This window comes from Marmota monax, unplaced genomic scaffold, assembly GCF_021218885.2.
Source record: "Marmota monax isolate L192 unplaced genomic scaffold, Marmota_monax_Labrador192_F-V1.1 WCK01_AAM20220418_F8-fsc00024, whole genome shotgun sequence".
Taxonomy (NCBI): Eukaryota; Metazoa; Chordata; class Mammalia; order Rodentia; family Sciuridae; genus Marmota; species Marmota monax.
The window spans coordinates 4523223-4539263 of NW_026695224.1; the positions used below are offsets into that span (position 1 = coordinate 4523223).

The window sequence follows — 16041 nt, forward strand, 5'->3', positions numbered from 1 at the left end:
CTGCCTAGAGCAGGCGTCCTGGGGCCCCAACAGAGGTCTTGGTTCTTTTTGTCCCTGTGGTGTCGGGGATCAACCCGGCCTCGCTCACCAGGCGGGCGCCTACCCGGGCTGCAGCTCCAGCCTCTTGGTTTTTGTTTTATTATTTTTTTTTTCAAAATTGTTCCAGCTTCGAGCTTCAAATTTCCGTGAAGTCACTGGAGCCTGGCCTGGGCTGGCAGCTGCCCCGCTCCCGTCGAGGGCCCGGCTGGCCAGGCGGGGAGAGGGGCCCACACAGCCCGCAGCGCAGGGCGCACAGCAGCCTTCCTGGGGCGCCGCCAGAGCAGGAAGTGGCGGGTCGATGTGACTCACTCCCTTTAGGTAGCGGTGGAGGGCCTCCACATGGTGACCCGGGAGCCCTCTGAGGACGTCCCTGCAGGCACAGAGCCTGGCCTGACCACTGAGGGGCACCCGGAGAACCAGGTAAAGCCGGGCGCGGGTGTGGGGACAGCGTGCCATCTGCCCTGCCGTCTGGCCAGGGGGACGGGCGGGACAGGCCCTGTGCCCTGGCGGGTGGCAGGAGCTGAGCGCAGCAGGCCTGGCTTGGATGGCTGGCGCTGGAGGGGGCTTCCCGGGGCTGGCCGGTGGCTCCTTCTCAACAGAGGACCGGAGACGACAGCCATCAGGCTCTGATCGTGGTGCTGCGCCTTGGGCCCCGGCCTCCTGGGTGCTGGGAACCTCGGTGCTCAGATGTTTGCTTTCAGGATGGAGATTTCACGTTCTCGAGCACATTTCACTGTTTTCAAAGAAAGTAAAACCTGGCCAAGGATCCGACTCAATAAAACAAAACAAAAAACCCTCGGAGAGTGGAGGCGGGGGTGTAGCTTGCTAGCCCTCGGGGACCGGGTTCCATCTCCAACTCTGCAAATAAGAGAAGGAAACAGCTTTTAAACCCTGAGCGTGGCACACACCCAAGACAGAGGCGGCTGCAGCTGCCTCGGGAAAGGGAACAGCCCTCCTTCTGTCCCTCCCAGCCCAGGGCCCTGGAACTAAGGTAGACCATCAGGACCAAAAGGGGTCCGTCTTCCAGACCTTTCCATGCACTCATCAGAGCACACGTGTATGGACACACGGGGAGCAGGTCCCTCCTCTTCTGTCGTCTCACTGGGCTTCAGGGTCAGCACAGCTTGGCTAGGGTCTGCTCCCTGGCCAACCCTTGGGGCAGTAAAGAGCCTGAGGTGCGGAGGGTCCCTGCTCCAGGGCCTGGACTGGAGGCCATAGTGGGCTGGCTGCTTGGAGGGGCTGTCACCCAGCTCTCAGGCAGAGGTGGCCAGGCGGACGGTGCCGGGGCGGGGGTCTTTGCTGTGTGTGGGCGGCACACTGAAAGCTTCAGGGTTCGCATTCGTGCTTGTTAGGGGAAAAGGTCTGTGAGGAGGACCCGGGTCTGCGACATGGTGAATGTGCTCTGGTCTTGGACCAAGCTAAAGGGGCACTGAATGGCAAGCCCGCGGGCTGAAGAGGAGGCCAGGGCGCCTGAGCCTCTCGCTCTGCTGGGGGTGTGTCCTCCCGTCTCCGAGAACCTGGGTATTCTGGAATTTTGTGTGGGACAGGGGTGGGTGTGGACAAGTGCGAAGGGGCAGGAGTGATGGACCAAAGGAAGACCAAGGTCCACTGTGGTGTCGCGTGAGGGGCGGGCACCACCCTTTGCCATCCGTAGCTGTTAGTCTGGCCCATTCCCCGCCTCTTGCCCCTGTGGTGGGTACCAGTCACCCTGCCCCAGGTTACGGAGGTGGACGCAGAGACCCGGGGTACCGTCCTCTCTCGGATCACCCCATGAGCTGGTCTCTGAAAGCCTCCCCGTATTCGGGGTCTGGAGTGGGGTCTGGATACCACCCCTCATGTTTGGCGAAGCTGGGACAGGGGCTCTGGTTGGTGCTGAGGAGTTAGTGGAGGGGAGGTCCTCCCCGGCCAGGTGAGAAGTCAGCTTCCTCTAAGAGAGTGCCCTGTGGCTGGCCCAACGTCACTTCAGGGCAACTGGGATCACACAGGGCCTCTCAGGTGGCTGGGCCAAGTGAGGGCCCTCATGCCCCCGCTGGGCACTGCCTTCCTGGACATGAGGTCAGGTCCCACACATCAGGGAGGGGGATGATCCGGACACTGGGGTTGTCTGCCCTGCTGTTCCACCACTGCTCAGGGTCACCCCGAGTGGCTGGTGGCCTGACCCTTGTGCTGCCTTCCTCCCCCACATTCCCGGAGGAAGAGGAGGTGGGGCCCATTCACACTGAGGTGGTGGCCACCTACCCTCTCCTCTTGCCCAGGCAGAGGGCTGTCCTTAACCTGGCTTGAGAAAGTTCCAGGGCCTCCAAGGGAGCAGGCAGAGGGGCAGTGGTCTGCCAGGCCCTCCTTCCCGTGGCTTGGGAGGGAAGCCCTCCCCACGCTTCAACAGAGCCGTGGAGCCAAGAGCTGGGGTCAGTTTGGACCAGTGGGTGGGGCGGTGCACGACCACCAGCGGGAGAGCCAGGGTCTTGTGGAGGTCACCAGTCCAGCCCCCACCTCCCGAGACAGCCAGGTGGCACCCTGGTCTGATTCAAGTGCCACTCTGCCCACGGCCAGCAGCGTGTGACGGAGGTTGTCTCGCATCTGTGACATGGGGCTGCTGGTGGTCCCCAAGGCCTCAGAGGGCCAAGGGATTCAATGGGGTTTATGTACTGCCCTGGCAAGAAAGAACTGGCACCTAGTGGAAGAGCTGTCATTGTCATGGCGCTGTCCTCTGCCTTGGCTGGACACTGGGAGACTCTGGGGGACCTAGGAGGTGGGGATGGGGGGGCAGGACCTCCCCGAGAGCCTGCATTTCTTGGGTCAATCGCTGTGTCTCTCTGTTCCTCAGTTGATCTGTAAAATGGGGCTGATGCAGCGTCCAGGTGGGTTCATGGAGAGTCAGATGCATGAAAAACACTTCCCCGTCCCCGAGAGGGTCCGCAGCCCCCGGAGCCTGGGTGTGGGGAGTTCCGCCAGCCTCCTCCGTCCAGTGGCCCTGGTTCCACTAAGGAGGGTGGCACAGCACCCTGGCTAGCCATAGGCATCTGGCCCGACCTGCCACTGCCTACGGCTGTCACCTCCTTGACCTGGCCCACCTCCCTCTCAGCTCTGTCCCTGTCCCTTCTCATCCACTCTGGGCCAGTCCCTCCTCAACTTGCTCCTCAGACCACCTGGCTGTCCCCTGGCCTCATACCCTGGAATGTGTCCCCTTTCGGGGGGGCTTGAGCCCGGGGAGAAGGGAGGCCCATTGGCACTTGAGTCAGCTCAAGTGACACCCCCACGCCCGCAGCCGCCCCTGGCCGTTACTGGTGCCGGGGTGCTGGGGGGACCCTCCTCTCCGCTCCTTCCCTGTCCCTCTGTCCCCTCTGCCATGCTGACGGTCAGAAGGGACTCCCCCCTGAGGGAAAGGGGCCCGGTGACGTCCTCAGCTCTGAGCCATGCTTCCCCTGAGGCCCACCTCCGCCCCTGGGCGATGGCACCCTGGTGGTGAGGACAGGGAAGGAGTGGCCACAGTCTTTGGACGGAGTTTGGGGAGCGTGAGGTCCCTGGTAGGACTCCTGTGGGTGGTGTCACTGCTTGGCTCCGAGGGCCCAGAGCCCCCGTGGTCACGGGGACCCACAGTGCCCTGCTTGGGATCTTTTTGTTTTTCGGGGTCCAGGCCCCTCTGGCCCCCCCTCTGGTTCTGTCCTGCCCCAGGTCTGGCCAGCCCGCCCTGCGGTGGGCTCTGGGGCTCAGCCTCGGCCTCAGTGGTGCTGACTGGCTGCCGAGGAGAGCAGACAGGACAGGGAGGACCAGGCGCACCTCAGGCGCCAGCCCAGGGTGAGTCTGCCGGCTGGAGCCGAGTTGGGGGCGCTGGGCCCTCGGCCCCCTGCCCCTTCCCCCGGGTCTCGCTCAGGAGGAGGTGAACTCGGGGCTGGTCACCTGGGCTCCTCCTGCCCGGCTCCATCCCCGGAGCCATCGCCCCTCCTTCGGGCCTCAGTGTCCACCTCTGCAGTGGGCAGGCTGGTCCTGCATCCTGGGAATCTCCTGACCGTGTGGGCGGGGGCTGGCCACCGGGCTGGGACCGAGCTCTGCCTGCTGTGGGCCCAGCCCTGCCGCCTCCCACACCTGTCTCCCACGGCCCTCGGCTGGGGGAGGAGCCCTTTGAAGCCACTGGAGGCTGCTTTAATAGGGGCCTGGGCAGTGGGAAGTGGCCTCCTTTGAAACACCCAGACTCCCTGGAGCCACCACTCTGTCCCTGAGGAGGGGGTGCGGTGGTGCCAGGCAGGGCCTGGGCCAGGGCCAGCACTTCAGCAGGCCCAGTCCCTGAGGGAAGAGAAGAGTTACTTTGGGGGCTGCCTGGAAGTGGAAGGGAGACCCCTGGGACTTGAAGTGTGTTGCTGGTGCCTGTTTCCCAGGCTGCCAATCCCTTGTGTCTGGAGCCGGCTGACATAATGCCGTGTGTTGGCACTCACTGCGTACCCTCCTCTGTGAAGCCCCTGAGAGCTAGGTACCATTACCGGTGCATTCCTCTGGTGAGAAAACTCAGGACCAGAGAGGTTAATGAACATGTCCAAAGCCACACAGCTCCTCCCAGGTGGATCCTGTGTTTCCAACCACCAGACTCTGCGGGCCCCGGCTTCACCCCGGCTTCACCCCTGCCCACCTGGGCATTTGCCTTTCCTCACTCAGCTCATCTGTGGTGTGCCTCCCGCCCCAGCGTGGACGGCACAGGGACCATGTCTGTCTGTCTGATTGTGGCTTCAGCTGCTCCCCTGTGCCCCGTGAGCCCTTGGTGGGCGGGGCCTGGAGGCCCTAGGCCGACTCCCTGTGGCAGGTGGGCCCCTTCCCCGGGCGGTGTTTCTGGATTTATGAGGAGGTTCACAGCCAGGAGGTGATTTCACCGTCAGAACAGGGCGTGGCGGGAGGGCAGGTTCCTCTCCATCACTCAGGCGAGAGCTTGGGTCCTCAGAGGTTAGTGACCTGCCAGAGCTCAGGCAGACAGGACGGGCCCCGGGTTGGAGCCTGGCCCCGAGCCGTGTGTGGCTGCGGGGTCTGATGGTCCACCTGGTGCCGTGGGAGGCTCGGAGCTGGGCGTGGGCAGTCGGGGGAGGGGCCGGCCGCCTTCCTGGAGGAGGTGGCCGTGGGGCCTGGCTGTGACAGGCAGCAGGAGTCCTCCCAGCCGTGGAGGTGGGAGGCGGCAGGAGGAGACCGAAGGGTGGGGCTTATTTGGGGAAGCGAAATCAGTCAAATCGCACACCCACCCAGGAGGCCTGGGAAGCTCTGGAGGAGTTTTTGGGCCAGGGGGTGAGCCGGCACTGGGTGGTGGTTCCTGGGGCTCTGGACAGGTGTGGGGAGCCCTGGGGCCGCCTCAGGGAGGCCTGGGTTCGGGGTACACAGGCTGCTGTGGCCTGAGGCTCCGTCAGCCCTGCCTGCCCGGCCTGGAGGCCACCCTGGAGGTAAGAGCTGAGGGCAGGATGAGCGTCAGGAGCAGGGATCTGTGGTGGGGCCTCCCAAGCCCCCGTGTGGCTGCAGTTCCGGAAGCCGGGGCTGTGGTTTGGTGGGGGAGGCCGGGTGGGGCTCCTTCCCCTGCACAAGGCTCTTCCGGCCTTCAGCCTGGCCTCCCAGGGCAGCCCCTGTCCCTCACATGGCCCTGTCCTGAGGGAGGTCTCAGGAAGCCCCAGCAAGTGGGCTGGGAGCTTGGGCAGGTGGTGGCTTCAGGTCTGCTGTTGGGACGGGGAGCCCGGCCAGGCAGTGACGTCTCAGTGGGCTGGGGTGGGCTGCGTGCTGGGTGGCGGGTGCCTCTGCCACCGACGGGCTGGCTTCTCTGCTGTCTGAGAGGGAAGGGCCTTAGGGGGCGAAGGAGCCAGCCTGGACAGGGTGAGGAGCTGCCCAGGTCACACAGCTTGGGGAGGCAGAGCGGGGACAGGACCTCGGGTCTCCTGGTGTTCAGCCCAGGGCTCTGTCCCCTGCACCAACCTGCATGGGGCCCACGGGGAAACTGAGGCAGGGGGCCATCTCCCTGCGTGGCACGGCAAGTCAGGAAATGTTGACAGGAGCGCTTAACTGGTTGGCATTTAGAGTCCTTTTCCGTCTGGCTGTCCCCAGGGGCAGGTCACTTCCCACCTGAAGACTGCCTGAGGGGCCTGAGGGGGAGGTCTGGGAGGGAGGCCTGGGAGGGAGGCCGAGCCCACTTGCGCTGGAGAGCTCTGGAATGCTTCCCAGGCCCTCTTCCCCAGTGCCCCCTCGCCCTCACCCAGGGAGGCCACGGTCAGGACTGGTCCCCGGCCCACAAGTAGGGGCATGGGCCTGTCCCCCTCCCCACCACGCAGCCTTCTAGCACAACCCAGGGTCAGGTGGAGGTGGGATAATGGGGCCCCAGCCTGAGGGAGCTTCCCAGCCTGTCAGAAAGGGAGAGGATAGTGGCCAAGTCACCATGGGAACTCCAAGTGAGCATGTCCCTAAAGGAAGTCCACTAGATATTCATTGCAAGAAATGAGTCCCGTGAACAGGGCGTCGCTGTGATTGATTCAGGGGGTTTCCTGCAGGACTTGTCAGAGCCTTCGATTTGCTAATATGTGCAGGGGATTCCCCCACCCCCCAGTGCTGGGGGGTCAACCCAAGGGCACTGTGCCAAGGGCCGTATCCTCCACCCTTGATTACTTTTTTATTTTGAGACAGGGTCTCCCTCAGTTGCTGAGCAAGGCTGGCCTCAAACTTGTGACCCTCCTGCCTCGGCGTCCCGAGCTGCTGGGATCACAGGTGCGCACCACTGTGCTGGCTGCCCTTTAAATTTAAAAAAAAAACCTTTAAATGGGAGAGAGGAAGGAGTGCGCCCAGCACTTCCTTGATTGGGGACTGCGTGGAGGTGTGTGCTCAGTGGCGTCACTTTCCCTGCTGTGGGGCAGAGGGTGGCACAGGACGCCCCGGTGGAGAGTAAGAGGCCCTGAGCCTGCACTTGGAGCAGGGCAGGCCTGGGTTCCTGTCCCAGCAGGAGCGCTGTGTAACTGGCAGGGTTTGGACCAGCGGGTTAGGATCCGGGGAGGTGGGGGGAGAGCCCTGGGAGGGGAGGCCCCGCCCCCCGCCCCCCCCCACCACTCGGGAAGGTGAAGAGGGTCCAGGCTGGGGGTTCTGCTGTCCAGTTTCTCCCCCTGCAGGGCACGCCGCGAGGGCCCCGTGTTGTGGCTCCTGTCTTGCTGGTGGCCTGGAGCTTGGGGAAGGCTCTGTGTCCCCTGGGATGCCACCGGGGAGCCCCCCCGGCTGGGGCCAGCATCCTCTCCTCCCCCGCCCTGGGTGGGCTTCAGGGCTGCTCCCTGGCCCAGCTAGTGTCACCAACCGGTGGGGCCACTCATGGCACCAAAAGCCATCCCGAGATGGTGACCCCGGCTCTCTCCAACCAGAGGCCCCCCGGGGCAGAGGGGGGAGCTGGGCCTGTCCCACCCTGCACTGCCACAGGCTCAGAGCAGGCTGCGGGTGACGGGGAAGGGCTGCTTCTGGGCCACTCACTTCCACGGCCCTTTCTGGCACCTCGACAATAGGGGCCGCCCAGATTGGGCATTCTGTGACAGACGCAGGCTCAGCACCCTCCCTACAGGACCCACGGAAGCCTCTCAGGGCCCTGGGTGCTCAGACTGGTATTCTCTCCCCTGTATTTCAAAAGTGGAAACTGAGGCACAGGGTCCCGCAGCTTAGAAAGGATAGACCTGGGATTCTTTTTAAAAAAATATGTATTAAGATTTTTTTTTTTTTTTTACACTTGCACAAGCAACACAACAATAGGAATGGAAACTGAAAATGGGAAGTGCGATCTGGCCTCTCTGCCAAAGCAAGTTTTGGTTTTCTCTGTTCCTTCCTCGGCTCCTTCCTCTGTTCTGCTCCGTGCTTTGACTAGGAGAGGTTTCCACAGGATCTCAAGCTGCATAGTATTCCACTGTAGGAATGTAGGGTATCATGATTCATGTCGCCAGTTCCTGACAGGTAGACACCTTGTTTCAACCATTCACTATTATGAAGAATGCCATCATGAGTCACCTTGCACGTATGTCATTGCACACAGGTGAGAGTGTCTGTAGGATGAATTACCTGAAGTAGATTTGCTATGTCAAAAGGTATGTGTATACAGTGGTGCCTTTGTTAGGAATCCCCAACCTGCCTTCCCAGGGGTTGTGCTGACTCAGTCGTGCCCAGGAGGGGATGTAAGTACCTGTTTCAAACACACATTTACGGCCGGGCACAGTGGTGCATGCCTGTAATCCCAGCGGCTTGGGAGGTGATGGCAGGAATATTACAAGTTCAAAGCCAGTCTCAGGAATGTCGAGGCCCTAAGCAATTCAGTGAGACTCTGTCTCCAAATAAAATACAAAATAGGGCTGGGGGTGTGGCTCAGTGGTTGAATGTCCTTGAGTTCAATCCCCGGTAGCAAAAAAAGAAAAACCAAAAACAAAGACCTCATTTAAGAAATGCAGTGATCTTTGCCAGTTGACAGTTTTTCATGGTAGTTTTGTGTTTATTATTATGGGATAAAGTCATCTCTTTTCCAAATGTTTAAAAGCCATTTTAATCGCCTTTTCTGTGAGCTTCCTGATCATATGTTCTCCTACTGGGTTATGGTCTTTATTTAATTGCAGGAGCTCTTTACATATGAGGGAGATTAGCTTCTTGTGTATGAGTCACAAATTTGCTTCCCTTATCTGTCACCTGTCTTGATTATGCTTTTGTTAGTTTTTTTTTTTTTTAACCATGTAGTAAATTGTTTACTTAAACAACTGGATTTATCCGTCTTTTCTCTAGAGATTTTGGGTTTTGTTTCAGGTTAGAAACAGCTTACAGACAACAGCATTATAGGAGTCTTCTCGGGGTCTCTTTGGAATTCCTCCTGTTTAGGTTATTCCGCTGTCTGTCTGTCTGTCTCCTGGACTGTCACTTTCCAACAGGCTGCTTCAGTAGGAGTTGAGACTCAAATGTGCGTCCTTCCTGCCCTCCAGGTCCCTGGTGCCTGTCTTTCCCCACATCCCACCCCTCTTCATGCCTCCTGGCTGCGTCCTGGGCAGGCCGGGCACCGAGAGCTCCTGAGAGGCCCTCTGGACTTCCCCTTCTGTTCTTCCTTATCAAGGGAAGGGGGGTCAGAAATCTGCTCACTGTGGCTGAGAAAGTGTTTCCAGTCTACAGAAGTGAACCCTCAATGGTGGAGTTGGGCTGAGGATGGGGTAAATGCAGCTGCTCCTCGCAGCAGGGGAGCCTGCTCGATGGGCCGGTCGCTGGAGGAGCACTGTTGCCCGGGCACCAGCCACCCACAGTGTGCAGAGTCCTGGCTGATGGGGTGGCGGCAGAGGCCAGGTCTCTGCCTTCTGGAGCTGGTGCCTGCACAGCTAGATGGCTGCCTGCGGGTCCCAGGCCTGGTGCCCAGCACATAGTAGGTGCTCATGCACATCTGCTGAAGGAAGATGAAGAGGGGAGAATGGATGGCCGACCGCTTCCTGAGCAGGCTTTGTTCACGGGAACTGGCAGAGATGGCCGAGCTGGACTCATCATGTTTGCATCTTAAAGGAGAGAGGACTTCAGGTCCTGCTTAACCCAGGGAATGACGCAGAGGGAGCATTTCAGCTGTAAAGAACAGCTCCCCGCCCCTCTGCCTGTAGAATTAGTCCTTCTCGTTCGGTCCACTCCCGTCCAGAACCTCGTTCTCCACGGAGCCAGTTGGCCTCCCCCAGCCCAGTCTGACCCAAGTGCCCCTTAGCAGGAAGGTAAATGGAGGCCAGGTCGGGCCAGGGGCTTGCTCAGGACCACAGAGCAGGTTGGTGACGGTCCTCAGGTCCAGAGCCCGGGGGCTGAGGCGGAGTCCGCTGGGGGTCCTGCAGGGTCTGGAGGACAGCAGTGCTGGCCCGGGTCACTCACAGCTTTGTCCCTGTAGCCTCGGCCCGACACGTGCAGACCACTGGGTCATCAGTACCGAGGGGAGCAGGGCCCAGGTCAGTGGCGGCAGAGCCCGGCCGGGATCTGGGCTCCTCCCTCGGGTGCTGGCCTCCCTGGGAGAGGTCGGCGGCAGGTGCCCCCATTCCTCTGCCCCGCGCCCGCCCTCCCCGCGCCCAGCTCCTTCCCCACCCTCCGCCTCCTGGCCCTCCCTCTGCTGGCTCACCCCCAGCAAGGGACAGGGGTGTGCAGCCCCTGCTGGGGGCAGCTGCGGGTGTGTGGAGGAAGGGCAGGGGGAGCAGAGGTGGCAGAGGCCTGAGGCCAGGGCTCTGGGGACAGGGGGTGAGGACAGGGAGCGTGCGATCCCTCCGTCCCTGTCGAGGTCGCCCCTTGCTAGGCCTGGTGCTGGGCAAAGCAGCTTCCCGGAGTTCAAGGTCTCTGAGGCGGGTGACTCCTCAGCAAGACCAGAAATCTGCCCTTAGTCCCCAAGGGGGCTAAGGGCCCAGCCAGCCTGGAGGCCAGACTGCTGTGGTTTGGTCACTGGTGTGATTGCTGGGCGGGGTGTGGGCCCCAGGGCCTGAGCAGAGCCTCCCGCTGCAGGCCCGCCTGCCCTCACGCCTCCGGGCCCCCACTTCCCTTTCCTGAGGCCACCAGGGCCCCAGGCCCTGGGCAGCCCGGGGCCTACCGAGCGTGGCCAGAGGAAGCAGCCGGGGTTCCTGCCGGCACGTTGGGGTGAGGAAGTGAGGGCCCGTCTGCATCTGGGACAGCTGGGGGTGACAGGAGCACAACACCCACAGCGGTGGGCTGAGGGAGCTGCCAGATCAGCCAGGTCCTCTGCAGAAGGGGCTCGTGAGCACCTGGGGACCCAGCCTAGGGGGTCCCAGCCTCCTGTTTCCAGTCCTTCTTCCAACTGGGGAAACTGGCCTTCAGTCAGCATTTGACGGAGACCGTGTCCCCCGCTGCAGGTAAGGGAGGAGCGAGGGGTACTGGGGCTCCCTGGAGGAGGAGGCCTTCCGGGATCTCAGTGCTGACCTCGCTCCTGCAAGGCAGAAGGGATGGTCTGATGTCTGCTTAGCTCCCCCCCAACACCCCTTGGCCATACTTCTATCCTGGGCCTTCTTGGGGCAAGAGCAAGGAAGGGTTTGGCATCTTCAGATGTTAGGGCTTTGTGGATATCAGCCCCAGAGGGGGGCAGGCAGGACAAGGGGTGACCTTGGGTGGCCGGTGTTCAAGTCCTACCTCTTTTACCGTCTGTGTGAACATGGGCAGCAACTGAACCTGTCTGTGACTCAGTTCCCTGTCTGTGAAATGGGAGCAGGCGTCATGCCTACGGGGCAGTGTGCAGGTTGAAGGGTAGAAAGAGATGTCAGTATCTAACAGGAAGACGCTGTTCAGGACCTGGGCTGCAGGGAGCTGAGGGCCACCACTGGCAATTCTCCTTTATGCCTAAGGCTCCCTCTGGGCTCCCTAGGTTCTCCCCGGGGAAAGCCTCTCTGGAGGCCCCTGGAGAGGACCGGAGAGCTCCTGCCTGCCCCAGCCTCCCGCAGCCCTGGGTCTCCTGCTTGTCTGCTGCCTCAGGTCTTCTGTAGCCTGGCTGAGCCGAGACTGCGGAGCCTGGGGCATGGTGACAAGGCCTGAGCTGGGGCTGTGGGGGTGGCCCAGCTCCCTTGCAGAGCAGGACTAAGCCAGAGTGGGCTGCATCTGCAGGTCACTCTCACTGTGTGCTAAGTGGGTCCCTTGGTTCTGGACACACGGAAGGGCCACAAGTGCTTCTGGGACAGAATAGACCGGGTCAGGGAGCCGGATGTGAGGCCTGGGGCTGAGTTGCAAGTGACAGAAACTCACACTGGCTCAAGCTGAAAGGGACCTCGATTGCCCAGTGTTTGAGGGGCCCTCGGGGGCTTGAGCTTCAGGCCCTGGGGGGTCAGGCTGCTGGATCCCCAGTTCTCCGTTGGGTGTCATTTCCAAGGGGACTTTCTCCTTGTAGGGGCTTGGAGACCTGCTAGCAGCTTCATCCCTGGGGTAGCAAATGTCCCAAAGAGGATTCTCACTGGAATGGCCTTGGTGACTGGGGCTTGGGCGGGCCTGTGCTGATGGGCCACACCTCATCAGGTGATGCTGGAAGCAGGGGTCCAGGGGCTGCCTGGCCAGAGCAAGAATCGCCGTGGCAGCATCCCCTCCTCCATCAGGTGGGGCCACTCTGCCAATAGGGTGGTCAGGAGGTGTGATGGCAGTACGGGTCTCTGGGACCACAGTCCCTCCAAGTGAAGGGGCCCCAGCTCAGCAGGTGGCTTTGAAGTTTAGACAGGACTGTGGGGTGGGGGTGGGGAGCAGCAGGGAGTCAGGGCTGGGCTCGGCCTAAGGTTGGGCCAGAAGAAGTACCCGGAGGGGGAGCTGCCTGTCAGGAGTGCACAGGCCGAGGCTGCAGGGCCGCTGGTGGCAGATGGGACAAGGGGCCTCCCGTTGCTGGTAAGTCAGCGACTGGTAGGAGAGCTGCTGATGGCACAGGGGGGCTGGAGCCCCTCCCTGGCGGGGGCCTCTGGGTCTGGCATTGGGGGCAGTGCGCAGAGGAGCTGGCTGTGGAGACGCCCCCGGGGGTGGCCCCGGGTCTTCTCTCCAGCACGGCCTCCTGCCGCGCTCCTCCAGCCCCCAGCCCTGCGCGCACTGCCCGGCTTGTGGGGGAGCTGGATGAGGTCCCTGGATGGGCTGATCCTGTGCCCGGGGCTGCCCATTGTCCACCCCTTTCCCTCCCACCGTTGCCCAGGAAGTGGCCTAGTTAGAGGCCGAGAGGAGGGCTGGCTGGCCTGGGTTCCCACGGCCCTGGGACCTTGCTCCTGTCTCTGTGCCCGGCTCCGTGGGCCTCGAAGGGCAGGTCAGTGTCTGGACACTAGGTGACCCAGGGTGAGGGGATGAGCATGTGGGTGGGGATGTGAGCGTGTGCACTCTCACGCCTGCGTGCACGCACCCTCGGCCCGTGGCTCGGTCTGGGAACTGTCTGGAGGATGGGGCAGCCGGAGAGGGTCCCAGCCCCCTGGCGTTTGGCTCTCTCAGCCTGTGATCCCAGTACGGTGGTGTTTGGGGCCGGGCCAGCAGGGCAGGCAGTGTTGCTGTTCATGTTTCGTGGCCTCTGGTTTGGTCCCCTGGAATGTTTGTGGGGAAGCTTGGGCTGAGGATCTGTGATGGGGAGCTGGTAGACCTGGGTCTGACTCAGCCCTCCCCCAACCAGCGCCCACTGTGTGATCCTGAGCAAGCCACTGTGCCTCTCTGGGCTCAGTTCAGCATCTGTAAAATGGCTGGCCTCTGCAGGTTGCGAAGTATGAGCGTGTGGGCAGAGGCCTGGAGTGACAGGGCTGCTGCCGTGGTTACTGCAAAGAGCTATTTGGATCGGGCAGGGGCCACATCTCGTTTTGCGAGCCCCACAGCATGTATGGCCGGGGTGTCTGGTAAAAGTTCAGGAGACGCCTCCCGTGGAATAAAGACTGATTACATTTAGAGGTGCATTTGGGGGGTTGATGTTTTCCCTTTGGACCCTGGGAGTCCTGGAGAGAGTCAACCAGCCACATACATCAAGACAGAGGTGTCATTAAAGCCTTTTGGGAATGAATGGATGGTGGACGGTGCTGGGTCCACTCTGCTTCCTTTGACTGGGGCTTGCAAACCATTTAAATTTATCAGTGGGTTCTTTTAAGAAAAGCAGACTCCAGACTTCCTGTGAAAGCTTAATGTCTCTCAGATGCAGGGGGATTCCCTGGTTGAAGCAAGTGTGGGGCTCTGAGCCCGGGCCCCTCAGCCTCCCAGTCCCCTCTGGGCCCTAGGCAGTCCCCAAATCCCAGGGCTGCCAGGATCATGATTGGGATCCCCTAGACCTAGAGACCCAGACTCACTAAAAAGCCCCAGGATCCCAGGGGACAGGACAGAGCCTGGACACAGCCACCGGCCCGTGCTCCTGATTTATGTCAGAGGTAGCTCTGCCGAAATTCAGCGACCAAGGATTTGCACCTGACCCCGGGTGCAGAATTCATCGAGGTGGGTCACAGTCCGACATGGGGACAGTTGCAGACCTCGAGAGCAGCAGCGTGCTGCCTTGCCTGCCGGGTCCCCTCCGTGGTAGGAGGGCTGTGTCCGCGCCACCCGCTGCAGTGGCTGCCAGCCACGTGTGGCTTGGCTGTGGGACCTTTGAAAAGTGGCTTGTGCAATCTGATTTTTAGTTTTATTTTTAATTACTTTAAATTCACTTTCAAATAGCCACACGAGGCCAGCGGCTACTGCACCGGACAGTGCTGTCCTAGAGAGGCCCAGCCTGAGCCCCAGGCTCCCCTGATGCCAGCCCGCCTCAAACCCCGGGTCTGCTTTGTCTCCGCAGAGCTGAGGACGCGGGGTGTGCCTTCAGCCCGTCCTGGACACCAGGGAGGAGGCTGGAGCATTGCAGGTCTGTGTCACCCATGGCGCTGCAGGCTCAGGGGACCGCTGGCCAGCCTGGATCGCCAGCTGGGGAGAGGCCCTTGGCCTAGACCTGTGAGGAGGCCGCTGCAGATGCCCCCAGGCTGCGGGGGCTCCCGAGTGGGCGGCAGGACCACGGCTCCAGAGGAGGACGATGCCGGCCAAGGGGCGCTACTTCCTCAACGAGGGCGCCGAGGGCCCCGACCAGGCTGCGCTCTACGAGAAGCACCGCCTCACCAGCCAGCACGGGCCGCTACTGCTCATGCTCCTCGCCGTGGCCGGGGCCGCCTGCGTGGCGCTGGTGGCCATCACTTTCAGCCACGGGGTGAGTCCAGGGGTGGCCCGGTCTCTGGGCTTCAGATCTGAGCTGGGACGCGGCTCAAGAGGCCTGGGGCCAGTTGTCATCTTCTCGAAGCCTCGGTCCTGCTGTGTGAAGTGCTGACCGTGGCGGTCAGGCTGCTGGGAGACGGGCTAAGCTGGATTGCACCTGGAAGTCTGAGTTGGTTTTAGACGCCACATTAACAGGGCCAAAAAACTACCCTCGCTTTTCTCCACCATGAAACTGGGTTCTGCGGGGACCTGATCGGGGACGGCCTCTGAACCACGTCCCCAGCCACAGCAGGCGGCTCCTGTCATCCCCCGGCCGGGCTCTGGTCTCACTGTTCTCTGCCTCCTCCTTTTTGTTCTTTGGTACTTGGGACAGAACCCAGGAGCAGTCTGCCTCTGGGCTACCTCCCCAGCCCTTCTGTTTTTCATTCTGAGATTGGGTCTTGCTATGTTGTCCAGGCTGGCCTTGAACTGGTGATCGCCCTGCCTCAGCCTCCTGAGTAGCTGGGAACTAACTCAGAGTGCGCCTGGCTCAGGATCCTCCGCAGCGCAGCTCCCCGGGCAGACAGCTCCGACGTCCTCTCTGAGCCGGGTGCTGGCCTTGCTGCAGCCACGAGCTGTGTGCGGCTGGTGAGCCCCTGCAACGTGGCTCGGGTGACTCAGGAGCTGCAGCTTTCATTTTCTTTTTAATGAATAGAGATTTAATTAGAAATTTCTAGAAGAAAGCATCAGAGACTACAGGGTGTCCATCTGTGCAAGGTGGCTGGAACCCTTCAGGCCTTCTGTTAGCCTGGCCCTCTGTGTCTCTGACTGCAGGGCACTTGTTTCCTGTCACTCCCCAGACAGCTAGCATTTTTTTTTTTTAAAGAGAGAGAGAGAGAGAATTTTAATATTTATTTTTTAGTTTTCGGCGGACACAACATCTTTGTATGTGGTGCTGAGGATCGAACCCTGGCCACACGCATGCCAGGCGAGCGTGCTACCGCTTGAGCCACATCCCCAGCCCCCAGACAGCTAGTTTTTGAGGGCTGACTGCATGGCAGTAGGCCTCTGCCCTCATGGACCTTAGGATCTGTGCGGGGACCTCTTGGCACAGTGCCAGCTATGCAACTTTCTTCCCAGGCCCCTCCTGTTACCCTCTGCCTTTGCTCCAGCACCTTCTCTATGCAGGAGCCTGCTTTCCTCACCCAGAAACCACTATGCACTAAGTCAGGCTCCATTTCCCTTCTTCCAGGCACTTTCCAAGTGTGTTAGTTAGGTTTCCATGGCTATGACAAAATACCTGAGAAAAACAACTTAGAGGAGGAAAGATTTATTTTGCTCATGGTTTCAGTCCAAGACTGGCTGGCTCCATTGCCTTGGCCTGGGGTG

At 61.1% G+C, this 16041-nt stretch overlaps 1 protein-coding gene across 8 annotated transcripts in view; it reads left to right on the top strand.

The window, feature by feature from the left end:
* The window catches only part of Adcy7 (adenylate cyclase 7), a 53934-nt gene that overhangs the window by 13747 nt on the left and 24146 nt on the right, over positions 1 to 16041 (top strand). The window contains exons 1-2 of one of the 8 annotated variants that reach the window (XM_046434327.2): positions 273 to 459; positions 14267 to 14668. In XM_046434327.2, the coding sequence (XP_046290283.1) occupies positions 14498 to 14668 (171 nt within the window). In that variant the 5' untranslated portion in view covers positions 273 to 459; positions 14267 to 14497. Of the gene's footprint in view, positions 1 to 272; positions 460 to 5230; positions 5454 to 6685; positions 6757 to 10437; positions 10869 to 12338; positions 12776 to 12862; positions 13930 to 14266; positions 14669 to 16041 lie in introns of those variants that run through there. The other 7 variants (XR_009225924.1, XM_046434326.2, XM_046434330.2 and 4 more) reach the window with 7 other exon arrangements.